A 19380-nucleotide genomic window follows, 5' to 3' on the forward strand; every position below is an offset into this window, starting at 1 on the left:
TGTTGCACTGTATGGCTGTGTTGGTTTCACGTTCCTCCAGCTGGTGACTGCTGACAGACCCTTCGTGTTGCAGTCATCAGCTGCACTGAAGGACATCTTCCCTTTTGGGAGAAAAGAAAAGCCCCTTCTGCATTTCAGTCATGTTCCCTGCCTCTGTCAAGGGCTCAGCAGCAGCTTCAGAAGCTCTAGAGGAATGATTGACTTCACCAGCACAGGAGTTGACGTCGTTGTTTAAACCACTTATTAGGATCACAAGGAGCTACAAGGGATATACTTGGAACTCAGATTGTGTTGGTACCCCTGGAGCTGTGAAGCTGGGCTCTGCAAGCAGGATAGCTGAACTGGGAAGGGGATGAGAAGAGCAGGTGCTGTGCTGACTGGGGCATGGCTGGGCATCATCGTGCTTCTAGTTTCACAGGTGCCTTGGTCTGACCTCGACTCTGGAGTGCTGTTCTTGCTCCAGTGCTTGGGCTCTGTATCTCTGGGCCAGTAGCTGCCCTGCTAGGCACTGTGCAAGTATAGTAGTTAATTAAATTCTAGTGAATGCTGCAAGTTATTTAGCTGCAAACTGTATCCTGTCCAGTTCTGTAATTACAAGGCACGGAGTTCCATGTTTAAAAAGCCAGTGTATAAGCAGTAGATGCTTCAGGCAATCTTCCCTTATTTCTCTTCCTACTTGCAGTCCATATGAACTCTAAATGTTAATGTGCATTGATATTCTAGGCAGTAGTGCTAATAAACTAAAAGGAAAATATTAGAGCAATTGGCTTCTTGAGAATATCAATGTAGCACATAGCTCAGCTGGTTTAGTTCTGGAGCAGTCACTGAAATGACTTATTGCAGCTGAACAGCACATAGCAATTACTGCTAGAGCTTCAGCAAATGTGAAGTCCTCTGTCCCCCTCACTCATCACAGTTTCTAGGGCAGGAGCACACTGAAGGTACTCGTTTGTTTGGGCAGGCTGAAGTATTCCCACTTTCCCCTCCTTATTCCTGTAATGTGTTACAGTGTTTGGGATGCTTCCTGGATTTTGAAAAGATGGATACAGCAGGACTCAAGGAAGGGTGAAGGCAATGGGATAGACTGACTTCTTTTTTTAAAGTGACTTTTATCAGGAAGGGTGAAAAAAAAAAAAAAAAAAAAAAACATTGTCAGAATCCCAAAATCTCACTAAAATGGTACCAAGAAATAAATGCATTTCTCTTCCATGTTTATTAAGATGCTTACCTGTTGTGTCCTGTCAGATTTTGTGAGTTCCTTCCTTTTTGATGAAAAGGAAAAAGTTAAAGCCCAGGACAGCTATGTTTCTGGGTGCTGTTTTTTTCCCTTTCTTTAAGAATGTTAGGAGAAAAAAGCAGGTATTCTAATTAGTTCAGATAGTTCATTATCATGATCTTATTATCATTATTCAAAAAAAAAAAAAAAAAGTCATTGCTTTGCTGGTTTATCTTCTACCTCATTGTTATAAAGTTATTTGAAAGCATGCAGTAAGAAAGAGTACAGATCAGTGTGTGAAAGATAACTGTACTTATTCCAGTGCAGACCTTGGTTCACCATCCTTCTCTTTTAGGAAGAGGTCCAAAAGACTAAGGACATGTTGAGTAATGTGGCTTTGGACGAAACCAATTTGGAAGCCAAGATTGAAAAAAGGAAATTGGAGCTGGAAAGAAGCCAGAAGAGGCTGCAGACCCTGCAGAGCGTTCGGTAACGGTTACAACTGATTACCTACTGCGTGCATGAGCACTGGCATGAGATGCTATGTGCATTCTCAGTGCTTCAAGCAGCAAGGAGTGAAGTCTGGAATGAGACTGAGATGGTGGCACGTGGAAAAGATTTTTGTCATTTGTTGTGTGTAATCTAGATTGTAATATTTTTTTTCAGTTTCTTTGTATTTGAAATCAGATTATCAGGGCTCTTAATAATCCCCAGCGTATTATTTGGGGGCAACTTATTTGCTGCTTGAACTGCACACAGCAACGGCCAGGTAGCATTTTGTTTTTATGCTGTCTTTGAGCATAAATTGTGCCAGGTGGTTCTGCTGAAGGTGACGTATTCCCTGTTCCCAGAGGCTTCTAACATTCCCAGCCACCAAGGGAAGTTGGTATTCTTGTTGGGATGTGTTCCTCTGGGCAATGACACAGCCTGCCATAAAATCAAAGTGTTCAGATTCACCATTTGGGTTGATTCCACACCCCTTTGGTTAAAAGTAAAAGATCGTTCTCTGTTTCTGAGAAGAAAAAAGAAATTATAAATAAGAAGAAAATGAGTGGTGGAAAGAATAACAGTGGATTCATACTCATGTTTTGATCAGTAACACTTCAGTGGAAGTATGTTGGGTAGATGGGAAGCATCAAACAGCAGAAGCATTCTGTGGGGCGCAGCTGTGATAAAGCATATCATCAGTGCCAGCACTAGTTATGCTTCTAATGACACAGCATAGCTTTGCAGATATGTCTCCAATAAAGAAGTGGCTTCCCAGCCACACGACAAGCACACCTGTCAGAGTTATGGAACAGGAGGGTGATGTGTTTGGAAAGAAGTGGTGGTGGATACATATTGACCTTTTGTTTGCTATGTAAAATTTTCACAGGATAGGATAATTTTCCTTCCTCTTATGCTTTTAGTCTTGAAGTAGTGTGTAACCTTAAAAAGAGAAGGTCCTTTTAGATTGGTTTTGTAGATGTGGAAATACAGCTGTGAAAATGAGAATGCTGTTTCAGAACTCTTCATGTCCAGGTCTGTATTTCTCTGAGTAGATTGTTCTTGTTGTCTCCAGTCCTGCTTTTATGGATGAATATGAGAAGATTGAAGAGCAACTGCAGAAGCAATACTCTAGCTACCTGGAAAAATTCCATAACCTAACCTACCAGGAGCAGCTCCTGGACGATCAACATCGGACTGAGCAGGAGATGTTTGAGGTAAAACAGCTTAGAAATGCTCAGCAAGACTCTGTGTTCTCTGGTCCTTGGCCATATGGCAGAAAATGCTGTAATACCTGTTACTTGTTGTAGAACCAGCTCTGAATGACTGGCAGTTCACTGACGTGCAGCAGTGACAGCTCTCAGACATGATACACCTTTGCTTTTTCAGTTGGTGAAGTTAAACCAGTGTAATGATGCCTCTTTCCAGTCTCATTTCCCTTGGTTCTTTCAAATGTCATTTTTTGATCATAGAATCCTAGAATGGCCTGGGTTGCAAAGAAGCACAGTGCTCACCCAGCTCCAACCCCCTGCTGTGTGCAGGTCGCCAACCAGCAGCCCAGGCTGCCCAGAGCCACATCCAGCCTGGCCTTGAATGCCTGCAGGGATGGGGCATCCACAGCCTCCTTGGGCAGCCTGTTCCAGTGCCTCACCACCCTCTGGGTGAAAGGTTGATTGTGAAGAATATTTTCAGTATTCCTCATTTTCCATTTGCTGTGCTCACCCTATGTGCTAAGAGTTCTTAAATACTTTGTTTTTATTGTCTGCCAATGACTGATGTGTAAGGGTTTGTTAGCAGCAAGGTTTTGGTTTTGTCACAGTTGTTGTCTTCAATGAAAACATAGCAAAAGTATCACTGAGAAGATGAGTTAAGTTGGAATCCTCTCTCACAGAGACTTCTTGTTCATAAAACTTCTCTTTTTGCGTTGATCTGCTGAGTTGTATTGGCTCTGTGTGATTCTCAGTAGAAAATACACATCTCTGTCTCATCCTACTTGATGCTTTCCTTTCCTTTGGGTGTTCATTGGACTGCAGCACTTCCAGCCAGCCTTTCATTCAGCTTCTGCAGGTTCATGTTTTACTGATGTTGGGTTTTCTTCTAGCAGCCTTTACTCAGTACGTTTTCTGTTTGCACTGAAAAGAGAGATGTCAGTGAGTGATCTCCCCTTGGGCCTTAGTATTGGTGGGTGTGCTGTGCTGTTTGAGTGAACCAGTGCTTCCACTTCTTGGCTTTTCCTAATGCAGATCATTACTTATGTTGTCAACACAACTCACCCCTGTTCCTGGCAGAAATAAGGGGGAGCTGTGCACGTTCCTTGTGTCTGCCTGTGGCTGCACTTTTTGCTGTGGCCATGTCTCTGTGTGCCTATTGATTTGAAAACAAACAAGCAGCCAATAAACCTTAAATAATTGGCCCTCAATATTCATACTTGCATTGAGCTATAGTAAAATGCTGTGACCTGTATTCAGGCTGGAAATAAGGTGTGGTGACTTTATAGTCCCTCTTCTGCTTTGATCTGTCTCTGCACAGCACAAAGTACAGAGCGCCTCACCCGCGGGCTTCAGACCTTCAGGCAGGAAGGGTGAAATATAGTCATTTCCATTGCCTCTTGGACACAGGAAAAGCAGCATACTGTAGTTTGTTCAGAAGGATCAAATCTTTTTGCTGCATTTTTGCCTGAGGAGAAAGTAAACCTTTATTTTAAGATACTTGTTAATCGCTGCCGACCAATTTCCCATTAATCTCCCCTTTTGTAAGCTATCTCTGTAGATGCTGTTCTGCATTTCTAACCTATAGTTAGCTTAATGTTTTCACATCTTGTTTAATAGTGCTCTAGTTCTTCCCTGTACCTTTTGCCAAAAAAAAAAAAGGCCTCTATTAAATCCTAATCTTGAAATGAAACCTAAAATCTGATTATTTTTTTCCCTTCTGTTCAAACGTCGCTGAGACTTAATACTGAAAGTAGAAATGTTTTGAATGTGAGTACCTGGACTGCTTATAAATTCATGTACAGAAGTTAGTAATGACTTGGCTTACAGCTCTTGGGAGGGTTTTTATTAAAAGATAATAAGATGAGGAAAAAGCCTTTGTCATTCAGGAGTGCTCCTGTGATTAGAATCTGAAGAGCTCTTTTACCTTTGCTCATTCCTTCTGGGAGACATCGAGAGAATCCACCCCTGTCCTTTGGCTTTTCATCCACGACAGTAAGCAGTCAGCAATACATCGACATTGTCTAGAATTAGGCTTTGACAAAAAGATGTGGATTTTGAGCCTACTTCTGTCACTTGTTATGTGTGGTATGGATTAGCAAGCATCAGAGCTGGCAACGTCTTTAATTCACATGTGCTTGATGTTAAAATACCATTTGGTCTTCTGCATTTGGAATGTTCTTGCCCTGACTGGAGGCCTGCACTGGATTGTTTCTTACTATGATCTCAAGTGATAAAGTTACCTGTGCTTAAAGCATCTTTAAAATGCATCGTGTTGGCTGCAACCAGCATGGAGTTCGCCTCTCAAGTCTAACTCTATAGCTTGATCCCTAATCAGGGAAGGAGCCTGAGCTTATCTCAATTCACTGCTCCTATATTAGTCTGTTAAATTGTTTCCTTAGGGAGTGTTTGGGAATACCAAAAAAGAAGAAGAAAAAAAAAAGGAAGAAGAAAGTAGCATAGAGAGCAAGAATGGAAGGCTGGAGTATCTAAAATATATAGAATATTTAAAGGACGTGGCTCCAAATGTCTCCCTGTGGGCAGCAATCCAGTGATTAGTCTCTTGCCAACCTGGAACCATTATGGCATCTCTCTCAGTCTTGGTCTGCTTTTCAGGTAGTATTTCCTCACTTTTGGCTGCAAGGTCATGAAGCAGAACAGTGGGTGCCTTATTACAAGCTTGAACAGAAGCAGTTTGCCCCAAATGGATGCTGCGTGCTGTCTTTGAGATTATCATCTCTGTATCGTTTTCAGAATCAACAGAGGAAAAATAACAAGGATAATTGCATTTAATCTGTTTCAATATGCAGCCTCTTGAGCTGTTAAACACACTGGAAGTTGTGTTGATTTTTTTTTTTTTCAGTTGTATTTGTCTTTTGTTCCACCAAACAAATCTTAATTATCTTCTGTAGTGGAAGTGAGAATCAACTCTTTTATCACTGCCATGCATTTTGTGAAATAGCTTGCTAGGAAAAAGCAAGGGCAATGTAATTAGATTAAACCAGCACTCTAGGTGCTGTTCAGTACTGAGAACTGATTTCTGGACCCCTTTCTTTGACTCACTGAATGTTTTTGAGAGGAACTTCTGTTCTGATTGAGAGGCCATTGCTGAATAATGAGACTAATCTTCAGTGTCCTTAGCCTCAAAGCTGTTTTGGTACCCTGCTGACGATGCACAGCTAATGACATAGGCCAGAGTGCATTTCCTAATTAGAAAAGTGATTTAAAGATTGTACCCAAGCACACAATTTTAATTAAGTGACATTGAGCAGCTGAAACAGTGTGGCCTTTCCAAACCACGGTGCTGGCTCTCTGTGTGGGTTTCTTTGGTTTGTTCTTTCAAGTGGTGAATGTATGGCTGCACGGAGAGCCGTGCTCTGCAATCCGTGCTGTTGTGGTGTTGAGCTTCATATAACCAAAGGATGGTTTGGGTCGGAAGGAACCCTTAAAATCATCTCGTTCCAGCCCCTGCTGTTGGCTGGGACACCTCCCTCTGCACCAGGCTGCTCACAGCCCCATCCAACCTGGACATTCCCATCCCTTTTCCAGCCCAGTGTCTGCAGTAACACGGAGCACTGCCTGGAGGACAGCTGGCAGACATCTCCTGCCAAGCACTGCGCTGAGAAACATCCCTCAGCATTAGGAGAATCTTGAAGGCTTGCTATTGAATCTCAGCCAAATGAATTGGCAGAACTGAACGGTTAATTGATGATGAAATTACCACCTGCAGAGTCCCTGCCTGTTTGTTGTGGAAACACTTTGAAACATATGAGAAACCTGGAATTATGTCTGCCCTCCACTCTTGCTCATGGGCACGTCGGAAGTCCTAACATGACTCCTCCTTTGGGTGAATTTCTCATATGTATTGACAAACTGTCATGCACTATTTATTATTGGATCCAAGGAATTTAAATAAGGGCATTTTGTCTTTGTGGTTTCCTTCCCCTCTTTTTTCATTTTCAATCACCTCCTTTATTCTGTTCTCTTGTGCTGCTCATGCTATTAATCCATCTTGCAGAAGCCTGGATTTATGTGCCACGTCTTCCTGAAGATTTGTTCTTATTTTTCTACTATGTAAAAAGAGTCGGTGCAGTTCGGTAGCTTTTACCCCATTTTTATGATGAAATTGGTTCTGATGTTAGACATTAAAGTTATTGGAACTTTGGCTGCTATAAAATTCCAAGTTTATGGGCTTTTCAGATTTGTGGGCTGAGTTTTTCTACAGACTGTAATGGATGCCCGTCCTTTAAAGGACAACGCAGGCTAATCCAGTTAAAAAGACTTTTTTGGAACTAGTTTGTGTAGTGCCAAAATAACTTGGCAATATCCCGTAGCATTTGCTGGCCTTTTTTTTTTTTCTAGGTGGAATTTATTCTTTCTTGTTCTTCTAGAGGACACTGCTGAAGTGCTTTCTTCTCCTTCAGCTGCTTCCTCGCAGGGTGTTTTAAGACTGCTTCTATGATGGCACTGAAATCTCAACTAAGAAATACAATGGAATGGTGGACAAAGATGTTCTAAGCCACTCAGTCCTTCTCTCTGGTTTGAGGTGGCTGAAACCCATTTCCTTTTCATCATTCTGCTGAGTAAGCAGTAAGCAGTGCATCGTGATGAAAGTTTGAGCAAGGGAAAAGACAAACACACAAATGCAGTGTTGTGAGTTTCTCTTTGCAACCCACCCTGCCCAAATAAAAGCCCTTCTGCATTGACCTAATGCTTTCCTATCAGAGCTCCGTGCCTGAAGCAGCTGTTTTGTTCTGAATATGTACACAAAGGGCTACCCAACTTCTGCTGCACTCTGAGATAAGCTTGGGTTCTGCTGCTTTTTATATCTTTTGCATTGTGCTGTCCCGTTTGAAATACTAACATTCCCATTGCAATGACTGCTTTCTGAAATGGCCAGGCAGGAGTTTAATATGAAAAGTGGTTGGTTACAGTCTTTAATCTTCTAATGTACACTTGAATTATGACTGCGTGGTAGCATTTTTATAGGTACCAGGAGAGCAGACCTGGTCCAGAGTTTCTAAATGACATTGAATATCAGAGGTAAAAGTAAGCACAGGCATCTGAGTTGTTGTTGCTTCTGTTCTGGCATTCAGTCCAGCATTCAAGTCTGACAGCATGGTGGGCTGAGACGTGCAAATCCCAAGGGGCAGGAAAATGAGGAAGAGGGAGAGGAGGAGGAAGGGAATGCACAGGGAGAGAGTGAGGGCAGTTGAGCATAGGAGGAAGGAGCACAGGAAATTGCTGGCCTGAGAAATTACGGTCTCACAAAAGGAGAAGATTGTGGAGACAGAGAAGAGGTGGGATGGCGTGTGAAGAGCATCACAGACGAGATGGAGCTGCACGAGGAGTTGCTGCCCCGTGCATTCTTTCCACTGAAGCAAAGGTCTGCAGCTCCCTAATATCATGGCAACTAGAGTTGGGTCTCAGGGGTCCCTCTGATTGCCCTGCAGTGGTTGTGTGCTTGCCTGCTCCTGGTGCCTCGTTGATACTGCCTCACATTAAAAACCTTAGCACAAACTTTGTGGGAAATGAAAACAACTGAGATGAACATTGCTCAGCCCTCAAAGATCCGTGTATTTGTTAGGATTCCCCTGATATCTGATGTGCCAGATGGGTAAACAAAGCTCGCCCTTGTCTCCCTAATGGTCTTCATACTTGACAGATTCTAGAACTTATTATTTTCACAGACCTGGAGATCAAACAGGAATTGATTAAAACCCTAAAAATGCCACGTAAACCACGCTGTATTCTAATGCCTGATACCTCCTAGGTTGGCCTGGGGAGAACAGAACTGATATTCGTGAAGTCTTAACTACTTTCTGGTAGCTCAGGAGATACAAGTGCAGAATTGCAAGTCTGTGTTGACAACACTGTTTTCACTGACTTAAGTAAATTTAAAAAGGAGCCTGAGGTGAGATTTACTTCCATGGGCTAAAGATACGTGGGAAGGCAGAGAGCTTTTTGAATAGGCCAATGGCCACTGGGGATAAAGGAGAAAAAGCTAGGAGTGCTGTGGCAGGGGCTTGGTGACAGGAGGGTGATGCAGGAATGCATTCTCACATCAAATTCAGCCACGGATCTGAGAAGTGGGATTCATTAAGAGAGTGGAGGGGATTGGTAGGACTCAGCATGACTTCCCAGGGCAGCTGCTAAATCTTCTTGCACTTGTTATTGCTGTGATTTTTTTGGAAGGAGCTGCTTGTTACAGGTTCATCACTTGGAAGGTTTTCTGACCAGCAGCAACACTCAGATTGTGCCTCCAGCTGCTCCTCAGCAATAAGAGTGAAGAGGGTCCTGAGTTTCCAAGCTGGGTGCTGTGCTGAGACACAGACCCCTTGCACGGGCTGCTCCAGGCCTGTGCTGCTGCTGCCACTACAAAACCAAGCTGGTCCTGTTGTGTATGAACTGCTCTGCAGGTGGAGGAGGATCGGGGGCACAGGGCTCACGGAGTGCACAGTGTAGTCATTGATGGGCAGCTTCCTCGTGGTGCCAGAGCTTGTTTCTGTGAGGCGTGAGATGGTGAGGCTTTCAGTGGTAGCAAAGCTTGGAAATGGGTCAGAGCTTCAGAGCTGTTGGAGATCAGATGCTACGTAGCTGCTTGACTTTCAGCTCTTAGCTTGTCCTGCTGAATTTCTCCTGCAGTAACCTCCCTCCTGAAGAAACATTACAGGATAACGAGGTCTATTTTGTGCATTTCTGCATTTTAGTTTTTAAGTATTCTCTTTGCCCAGTCTTATTTGCTAAGAAGATAGGATAAGAGGATTATTTATGTGACAGTTTTTCTGCCTCCCCTGTCTTCCTGTATTATGCTTTTGAGTATTGAAAAGTATTTCAGACGTGTGAATTGTGTAACAGAAATCTAGCTTGAATTGTGCTCAAAACAGGAGGCAATCACAGCTCACCTGAAGCAACACTGATCACGTGGATCAAGTTTGTTTTTTTTTTCCTTGGAGATCAACACACACACGCATGAAATCATTACCAGAAACCTCTATGTGGTTACAAACCAAGGAGTTGGTTGAGAGAGGTCAAATAACACTTATTTTGAGACTGACATTTTGCGACTGATTTGCAATAAGTGACACAAGTAGGTAATGTTAAAATGGTGTATGTGAAATGCGGGAGGTTTATACTCTGCTGCTGCATGAGGTACTTAGCAGCAGAGAAAAGCAGCAAGGAAAAGTAGCATTTTGACTCACACAGGCTTGCATAATCTCAAAATGAAAAACAGAATGTGATGTTCAATAGTAAGGTAATTCTCAGATTTCCAGCTGCGTAGAAGCAATCTCTAGTTTAATTCTGTGAAATGCATGAAAAGGAAACACTGCACAGTAATGAATGGTGGACGTGGACAGAGCCCTTGTGCCTAATGCCCACCTCACGCTGAGCTGGCACTAGGAGTTATGGCAACTTCTAGAGTCCTTCCCTTACTTCCCTCCCTGAATACTCCAGAACACTCCTGGGGTTCACTGGAGTTAATTCTGAGGTTGAGGTGGATACTACATTGTGAGCCATGCCACTGCAGAAGCATTGGAGAAGGGTTGAGCATCAGGATTAAGGACAGGTAAGAGATCCTGGGGCCCACAGCACATCTTTCTATCTGGGAACTATGCCATCCCTATCAAGGGAGATCTGTTTGCATCAGTAGTGTTGTCTACTTTATTCTTCTCTAAACCATCACAAAGGGAAATTTAAGAAAAGTTCTTTTCCTGTCTTCCAACATCGTAGCTAGAGCCTCGTCCTGACAGCAGGAGCTGGGATCTCCTGTGTTGTCCCCTGGTCTTTACTTTCGATGCTTGGTCTCCAACAACAGCACTGCTAAGACTGAGGCTTGCTGGCACTCCCTCTTAATGTGGGGCTTTCTGGGTAGAAAATAAGAAATAAACCATGTCAGCCACCTGTTAGGAGGAGATTATTCGCTCTAAGAAACATGGATTGTATCGGAACTAACTGATCTCTGGACAAAAGGCAGCAATGCCGTGAGCAGTTCCTGGAACCATGAGGTTCACCAAGAACTGCTGCTCTTTGATGAAATAAATGCTATCCTGGAAAAGAGTAAATAATCATGGTACCCCTTGGAACACAGAGGGCTTGTGCTGCCTGTGGCACGGAGCAGGTAATCCTGACATTAGACTCTAGCAGTCAGTGCCTGCTCTGTGGTGGTGAACGAGACACAGCTGTGACTACTAACTTCCAATCAATACCAATTGGGATTTTAATTTCTTCACATGCTGCAAACTGACCTCAGGTTTACATTGCAGAGTTGTACATTAATTCGAATAAATCACACGTCCAACCAATATTGCTAGTAAGTTAGTACAATAAAGCATAATAGCTGGAGGGAATGCTCAATGAGCTGTTATTGAGTCATTGTAATTCACGTCTTCCACAAAAGGGAATTGGAAAAGTAGAGAGGAATTGCAATAATAGTACGCTTGTGTTACATCTAATGATGGCTACATTTGAATCTCGGGATACAGTCTATCCTATGTGACACAATTTCAGACAGTAATGAATTCCTGAGTGTTAGTGCTGACTTGAAGCTTGTATGCAAGCAGTTCAGCTGGAAAATTCTGGGCAGAAAATGCTAGTCTGGGTCCTTTTTAATTTTTTTTTTCTTTCTTTCTTTCTTTCTCAGTTCTGCTTGCTTCTATCACTCAGGGCTGGGGATGAGTTAGAGCCCTGTGATCTCACCTCGCTTTGTGTTGCAGTCTCACTGGTTCCCTTCCAGCCCTTCTGTCTGTTCGTGATCCTGTTGAGCTGTGCTCTGTCATAGGTGGTCATAGAAATCCTCAGCAGTGTTTTCAGTGCTGTATTGCCTATAATGTTCTGCTCCTCGGCTCTGATTGGTGTTCCTGGGTGGTTCAGGAGGATTTCTTACATCCTCTTGGGGCATTTAATTACAGGCCTTCCGTCAGCCTCATTGAATTTGGATCTTAACGTGAAAGGAGAAACTAAACCTAGTAGATGTGCCCATGGGCAGCACACTTACACTGCTTCAACCAACCTAAAAAGGCATTATGCTTGTACTTATTCTGGTGAATCTTGATGTTGCAACATTCCTCACATCCAAATGGCCCAATTGATGTGAGCAGTGGGCTGGCTCTGGCTGGTGGCACAGCAGAGTGCTCTGGGAGCAGTGTTGGAAAAGCAGTTCAGCAGGAACATTTGGTATAAATGTCATCTGCTTTTTAGTTTTTTTTGTGAAGGCTTCTCTGCGTTTATGTTGCCTTTTTCCTTTTATTGTTAACCAGATAGAAGTAGGTAAGAGAATAATTACATGAATCAGAGAAGAAATGACCCATGCTGTATAAAATGCACACCTGGGTGCAGGGGAAAACTGGCTGGCTCAAGAAGTAATGAAAGAGTGTGTGTGTGTGCTTGCAGGAGGGGACCTTCATAGTTGGAGCTTAGGAAGAGGGGGGTGGGAAGGTTGTGGAAGAAAGGATAGCACTGAGTTTAGGACTGGTAGGGCTTGTAATGAAGGAGTAAGGCTGCAGGGGGCTGAGCTGCCATCCTTCTCAGGAGCCTTCATGTAGCTTGTGTCAAATTCTATGAACTGCCATCCATCATAATACGTAGCCAAAAAACAAGTAGAGTACAGCATCAGGGCAGACTATTGGAGATGATTTTTTTTAGTAAAAAAACCTCAGAGGGTTTAATAACTATTAAATCTGCTTTCTCGATCACCAATTCACAGATCAATTCTAGTTGCAGAGGACCTCATGAGGTCTCCAGCCCAAGGTCAGCTATGGCATTGGAGCACATTACACAAGATTTAATCTGATCAGGTCCTGAAAGCCTCCAAGGACCATGCAGCCCCTCGGGGGAAGCTGCTTGGTGAGCATTTGAGTGAAAAGCATAACGTGTAGGTGTTGGAGAAGGTGTAGAAACCTGTGCAGAAAGCTTTTGTACAGGATGAAGAAGTATGCCACAGGGAGAATTACCATTTTCTTCTATAAGAACAAGAGGGGAGAGCTCTGGGAAGTAGCAAAGAGGGTTCACGTAAAGCAGTAATAGGACGCTCCAGTCTATAGGGCAAGTCATTAAACTCTACTGATAGTGCAAGAATTTGTCTCCCTGAGCTGATTTGCTCTTTATGTTCAGTCCTGCCTTCTGAGTTGCATCAATTTCTAGGTGAGACCTTCACACACAGTCTCTTTATTCAGGAGAGCTTTCACCGACGTCTCAGGGCACTGCCTCACTGCTTTCCAGCATGAAGTGTGCTGTGCCATTCCAGCTCCCATTTGTCTGTTCTGTGTGAAGTGGTTGTTGTTGTGTTTATGAGTAGGAAGTCAGAACTGCTAAGTAGTTATTGGACCTTTAGGAAGATGTATATTCTCTTCTAGTAAGTTTAATTGCATAAGGGAATATTTTAGCCTTTTCCCCTGGCTTTTATGATAGCACAAAGAAAGTTGAGTTAATCTTCATGTATTTCCTTCTCAAGATAAGCCTTCTGAGCAAACCTTAGTGGTTTTTTGTGACTATCCTTGGTGCAGATGCACTTTGCAGTGACCTATCAGATTTAGTTGCTCATTTTGATAAATAAGATGTTTGTGTCAGAATTTCTAGGCGAGGATGCAGAGTTGCCCACGTGCTGTGAAGAGATGAACGCAGATGCTGGTTTGGTCTTTGTCACAATGCTGGGCCTCTCTCAGCGCTGTGTCAGTGCTTCACTCAGCTAAGAGCTGTTCTGTCAGCTTAAATGACCAATGCTTTTCTTCCACATGTATTGAAGTACTTCTGCAATGTCTATTACAGTACTCCCAGTGACCACTTCACCACAGAGAGCAGCTAATGGGATTGAAGGCAGGAAACAGACAGCATAAGACCAAACTGTTGTAAAATAGCGTTAAGATTTGCTGTTTTTCAAGAAAATTCAATTCTAGGTAGATTCATCAGGGGAATTTGTGATGGCTGGGTGCGACTGAAGAAGTTTCAAGGTAAGAACATACTCTGAAAAAGGACAGTCAAATTCATTGTGTGAAATAATGACACCACAGCAGAAATGAATCTCTCTGCCTTCCTCTCCTTCCACCGCCGCATGGTGGGGACAGTGCTGTGTCAACAGTTGGTGAATTTGTGGTGAGGGTCAGTCATGTGTATTAAATACTCTCGAGTATGCCTTAATGTGTTTCAGTAGAAATGATTGCTGTAAAATGGCTCTTAATGGTGAGAGGCGATGGCTGTTCAGAGCATCAAATTGAGGGAGATGGCAATAATGAGACTAGGGAGGAGACAGATGGTCCTGTAATGGAGGCTGACGGTTTCCAGTTGATGCAGTGTCTGTCCATCCTCTGGAAGGATGACTTCTCTAAAAATAAATAAAAAGAAACGGACGGTGGTGGTGATTTGCAAATACACCTCGGGCCAAAATGGTAAAGATGAATAAATGTTGAATATTTATTAGTGTGAACCTTGATAAGAAATTCCAGAGAATCTGCTAGGAGAAGTTTTTCTTTTCTAATAGAGCAGCAGCTCTCTTCTTTGAGACCACATTCCCCAAAGCACTGTCCTTGATTTAATACCAAGACACAGTGGGGTTGTGGCTTTTGTATTCAGTCCAGCTAAGGGCTGGAGGACAAAACCACACGTGACTCTTACTGCACTTATTGCAGGGCAGCTCAGTGCATCCAAAAATCGCTCCTTTTGCAGCTGCTGCTCCCCATCTCCCCTCCCGGCTCCTGGGGCGCCTGTTTTCATCTGCTGCAGCACTGTGAGCCTGTGGACTTTCTCTCCGTAGGTCTGTAATCCTCTGGGTTCAAATCTGCACACCAGAAGTTCACCTTCTAATTCCTCCTGTTTCATTCCCTCTGATGTGTGCATGTGTACAGGACCAGAGCTGGGCTCCTGCGTGCACTGCCTTAGCCAAGAACAGAGCAGAGCCCCCTCCCACTCTTCCCAGTGCCCCCACGTCTTCAGGCTGTCAGCGTCATTCCTCACAATGCTCCTTTGCACATCCTGGTCCATCAGCAAGTCTCTAGGCAAGCATTCTGCTGTCTCACTTTTTCAGGTGCGTTTTTTGTCTCCCAGGGTCTTCGTTCCTCAACAGAATAGTAATTATCAAATCACAGAATGGTTGGGTTGAAAGGAACCTTAAAGATCATCGAGTTCCAACCTGTGCCATGGGCTGGCTGTCCCACACCAGCTCAGGCCACCCAGGGTCCCATCAGTGGGGCACCTCCAGGGATGGGGCGCCCACAGCTCTGGGCAGCCTGTTCCAAAGAAAGGGGAAAAACTGCAAAGCGTTGCGGTCAAATGAAATCACAAAGCCAGACATTCATATGGGGTGAGGTGATTCAAAGTAGGATAGGAAGCTCTGTCTGCAAGTCTGCAGGAGCAGCTCAGGCAGGCTGCACCTTGTGCAGTCAGCCCGTGGCACCGTGTTCCCCACTCACTGCTGCACCTAGCAGCCTTCCTCTTGTTAGGAGTACTGTCACATTCTCTCTTCAGGCAGCAATTTTTCCAAGTCCTTGTATCTCACCCCTACTGAATGAGTGGCAACACTCTATTATGAAAAACAAATCCCATTGTGTGCATGCAGCGAGAGCTAATCTCAGCTGCTTTGTTCTATAACAAAGCCAGAAACGGCTGCTGAGATTAATAGCAAGGTGAAGATGAGTCGTTCAATCCATCCTCAAATTGGTTCCCTTCGAGTGCACTACAGAGCAGGAGGGTTACCAATATGCTCTAGCAAATCACTGGGGGGAAAAAAAAAAAAAAAAGAAAACCAGAAGGAAACATTTCTAAGATGCTGAGAGAGATTTCTGGGGTTTGGAGGATGGCTGAGAACAGAAGTAATAACCCAGGCAAAAATTGAGATGTTAGCATCTAAGCAAAAAGCAAAGCAGCCCTCACCAGTCATCCTGGCGTTCCTTCACACTGATCCCTGTGGTCTGTTCTTCATTTCTTCTCTTTGTCTCCGTTCAGTGGTAACCACGCTGTCTCTCAGCTGGCTCCATGAAATGTGTCCTTTGTATTCAAAATCCTGCTGGCATTTTCTCCACAACTTCCCCAGTACAATTTTGGTGTTAACTTAAGAAGAAAATACTGAGATGCCCTCAGTGATCAAATAGTACATCAATTTTGGTTTTCTTCTCCCCAGCCTGTTTAGATTTGCTGCTTCTTCGTTCTGAAGGGGTAAGAGTTGTTTACAAGTGAATGATTTCAGCAACTTGATTTTATTGCTTAGAACAATGCTCAGCAGCATTAGTGCTGTCAGAAAGGACTGCCTGCCAGGAAGTTGTGGGTCACTTCCCTAAGTCACAGAGTGAGTGGATGGCAGAGCTGCTGTGATGTGTGGGTCAGCTGCTGGGGGGCGTTCTCTAATGCGGTGGCAAATGGGTCTGGATGTCTGAAAGCAACAGCAAAACAAAAGCAAAACGTTCTCCTCCCGGTGCCAAGATCCAGCACTCAGCTGTGTGGACTTTGCCAGTGGTTGTAATTACATGGTGTTTAATGGTCTCCCTCTTCAAGAAATAGGAATTCATATGAAATAAGAAGCCAGTCAAAGAGAAATTCTTTCTCAGGCTCTGCTTTGTGCAGGTTTCTGGAAAAGGATTCTCAAAGCCATTTGCTCCGCTGCAGGAATTTGCAGCTGAAGTTTCACTTGTCTGCAAGGCAGTGAATTAGATTATAGAAAAGCATTGCCAAGCAGACATGTTGTGTCTCATCGCTGTTTTCCAAATAATTTCATAGCCAGATATGAGAGGAAAAGTTGTCTGTTTTGCTGGTTAAAATACATGAGGATAAGGAGCATCTGCATTGTGCTCATTCAAGCCCCATTCTATCAAGAACACACATCTGTCTTGGAAAAGTGCATCCATCGTGCTGGAGATGAATAACGTTCTTGCTCAGTTGGACAGTCTTGAGATGAGAATCAAAAAAGCACAGATCATTGTAAATGCAGGCAGAGCTCATTTGCTTAGGAAGCCTCCTGTGTCACCATAAGGATTCTCTCTTGCATCTCGCTGCAGGCTGGGCTCTGTCTGTCCCACAGGGCTGCTGAGGATGCCTGGCGGTGTATTTATGGTGGAGTTGAGCAGAACCCTTGTGTGCTAAAGGCATGGACAGGTCATCAGCAGTGCAAAATGGCTCTGACTTGATCTGGAGGTCATTACTTCCCCTTTGGCCAAGCAGCACTGAGCAGGCTGCCCGGGACATTGGGCAGGCTTTGTCCTGGGAGTCTGTTAGCACCCAAAGAGCTGGGGCACACACAGTGCTGCATTCCTGCTGGGAGCAGGGGTTGGGGTGGGTGCTTCCTCACATCCCCTGGAGCCTGGGTTGTTGTGTCAGCATCCTGCACGGCCACGCATTGCGCTGGGCTGCCTGCACTGAGCCTGCAAGGTGACTGACAGGATTGCTCTGTAAAGGGTAGATCTACATCTGGAGAGGACTGCGTGTCGAAGAGAAGAGCTGCATCTCAGCAGAGATCCATCTGCCTTTAGGACAGGACTTTCAGTCCCAGGTGTCCTGGAAGGCCCAGGGCCACGTTCTGATGGGGGCAGACTGGCTCCAATTTTGCATTCATTGGCACCACGCTAATTGTGTTTACTTGACACCATGATTCCGTAGCATATGCTGCCTCTAAATTTGGACACATTTAGCTTGTGGGTTAGGTTATGTGCAGCACTTGCCTGCAGCATTTCAGCCACGTTTGTTTACCAGAGAGACTGAGCAGAGCTTCAATGCTGCCTGCTGCTCACCTGCTTCTGCACACCCAGCTGCTGCCAGCGTGCCCCAGAGACCCCACGCTGTCACTGTGCCATCCCGTACTGTGCCACCGGGTGGGCAGGGTGCTGCTCTGCTGGGATCCCTCGGGTGACATTGCTTCGTGTGCTGGAAGAGCAGCTCTGGGCAGGATGGTGGCATACAGCCTCAGCAGCTCCCTGTGGTGTTTATCGGACCGCACATCACGCTGTGCAGGGATCTAAGCCTGAAGAAAATCAACATGTTTTCTGCCAGTGAGCTCTGAGCTGCTCGCTGCGAGGTCAGCTGTGTTTCTGGTACCTGCAGGAGGGGGGAGAAGCCTCAGCTGCATGCTAAGAGATTTCCTGACACTCCACTTCTCTTGTTTTAAGCACACAAATCAGCGCTGGAGCTGAAGGATGCACTACCCCCCTCCTCGCCCACCACAGCAGCACTCTGCTGTGCACTGCGCGAGTCAGGGCTTCGAGCAACGACTCCTGTTGAGCATGTGCTCTTATCATTTCCCTAGTCCATGAACAGGTCTATTTTAAAGATGTTTTCTAATTTTATGCATTTGTCCCCATGGCATCTGGGATGTGCCCTGACTTTTGGTACCCCTCTTTGATTTTCTTTGCCATGTGTGTTGTGCAAGCACACAGAGTCAGACTGAGGCTGCTCAGCTCCTTTGCCTGCACCCTTCTTCCCAAAGGCACAGTGCCTTTGGCTGTGCTGGAAATGTTTGCTGGGGCAGGGTGCAAGACTTGTTTAATCCATTTCTGTGCTTTCATTGATTATCTTTAAGCCTTAAGGGTGATGGGAGAAACCAGATAGGGAGGAAGAGGTGGAAAAAGAAACTAGCAGCTGGTGGCTCGGCGGGAAAACACTGGGGGATGGTGTTGCAGAGAGAGCTCCTGGGAAGGGCCCATGCTGCAGATCCTGGCTGCCCACATCTCGTTCTCACCTTTAGTCCACCTTGTGATGCTCATCCCAGAAGATGAAACTCACTGCCATCCGTTACTGCCTACAGAGGCAGGCATGCTTTCTTACCAATCCACGATGCTAGAATGAAAGTGTCTGGTTTACATTCTATGATTCTACCCACCACTGCCCTGCTCCCATCAGCCTACTCCTGCCTTTCTGATCCATCACAGTTTTTATCAGTTGCAGGACTGAGGATTTTTAAGTCCTTGTAGGCCTTTTTGTAACACTTTCTTTTACCATTGTCACTCATTTGAAGGCTTGTGAATGGCGATTTGCTTCTCCTCCTTAGCACAGCAACCCCTGTTCCATTTGCCCTTTTCCATTTGCTCTTAGCAGCCTTTATGTCACAACTTTAGCATACTGTCATTACAACAGTGTTCCTCAGCATATTTTTACCTAACAACCTGCTACATTTAAAAATCAGCAGACCACCTTATGGAGCCTTACTGCCATGGCTCTCCTATGCACCCAAACTCTGTACAATAGCACAGTGCCCCTATTAATGTACTTCTTCAGCTCATTCGTTGGGCTGTTTCTTCCCATTTTGTTTGCATACATGGGAACGGGTGAATTGATTCCATTATGGTTTGTGTATGAGAAAGCTGCAGTCATTTCACAAAGCACTTCTGCTGCTTATTGGCATATTGGCTGAAAAAATCTACCGAAGGCCACTTTGCAAAGAGAGTCCCCTTTGTTCTGTGATGTTCTTTGGGATGTTCTTTGGGATGAATATGAGTGAACTCATTTTCATTGTGGTAAGTGAAGTTTCACCTGGTTGGAACATGTGGTTGATTTTCA

The 19380-nt window shown here is 44.5% G+C and overlaps 1 protein-coding gene across 1 annotated transcript in view; it reads left to right on the top strand.

Annotated features, from left to right (window-relative positions):
• The window catches only part of CLUAP1 (clusterin associated protein 1), a gene marked incomplete at both ends in the record, with an annotated part of 55141 nt that overhangs the window by 16533 nt on the left and 19228 nt on the right, over positions 1 to 19380 (top strand). The window contains 2 exons of the mRNA XM_079542667.1: positions 1572 to 1705; positions 2778 to 2919. Of these exons, the coding sequence (XP_079398793.1) occupies positions 1572 to 1705; positions 2778 to 2919 (276 nt within the window). The remainder of the gene's footprint in view (positions 1 to 1571; positions 1706 to 2777; positions 2920 to 19380) is intronic.

Source organism: Tetrao urogallus (genome assembly GCF_951394365.1).
Source record: "Tetrao urogallus genome assembly, chromosome: 15".
Lineage (NCBI taxonomy): Eukaryota > Metazoa > Chordata > Aves > Galliformes > Phasianidae > Tetrao > Tetrao urogallus.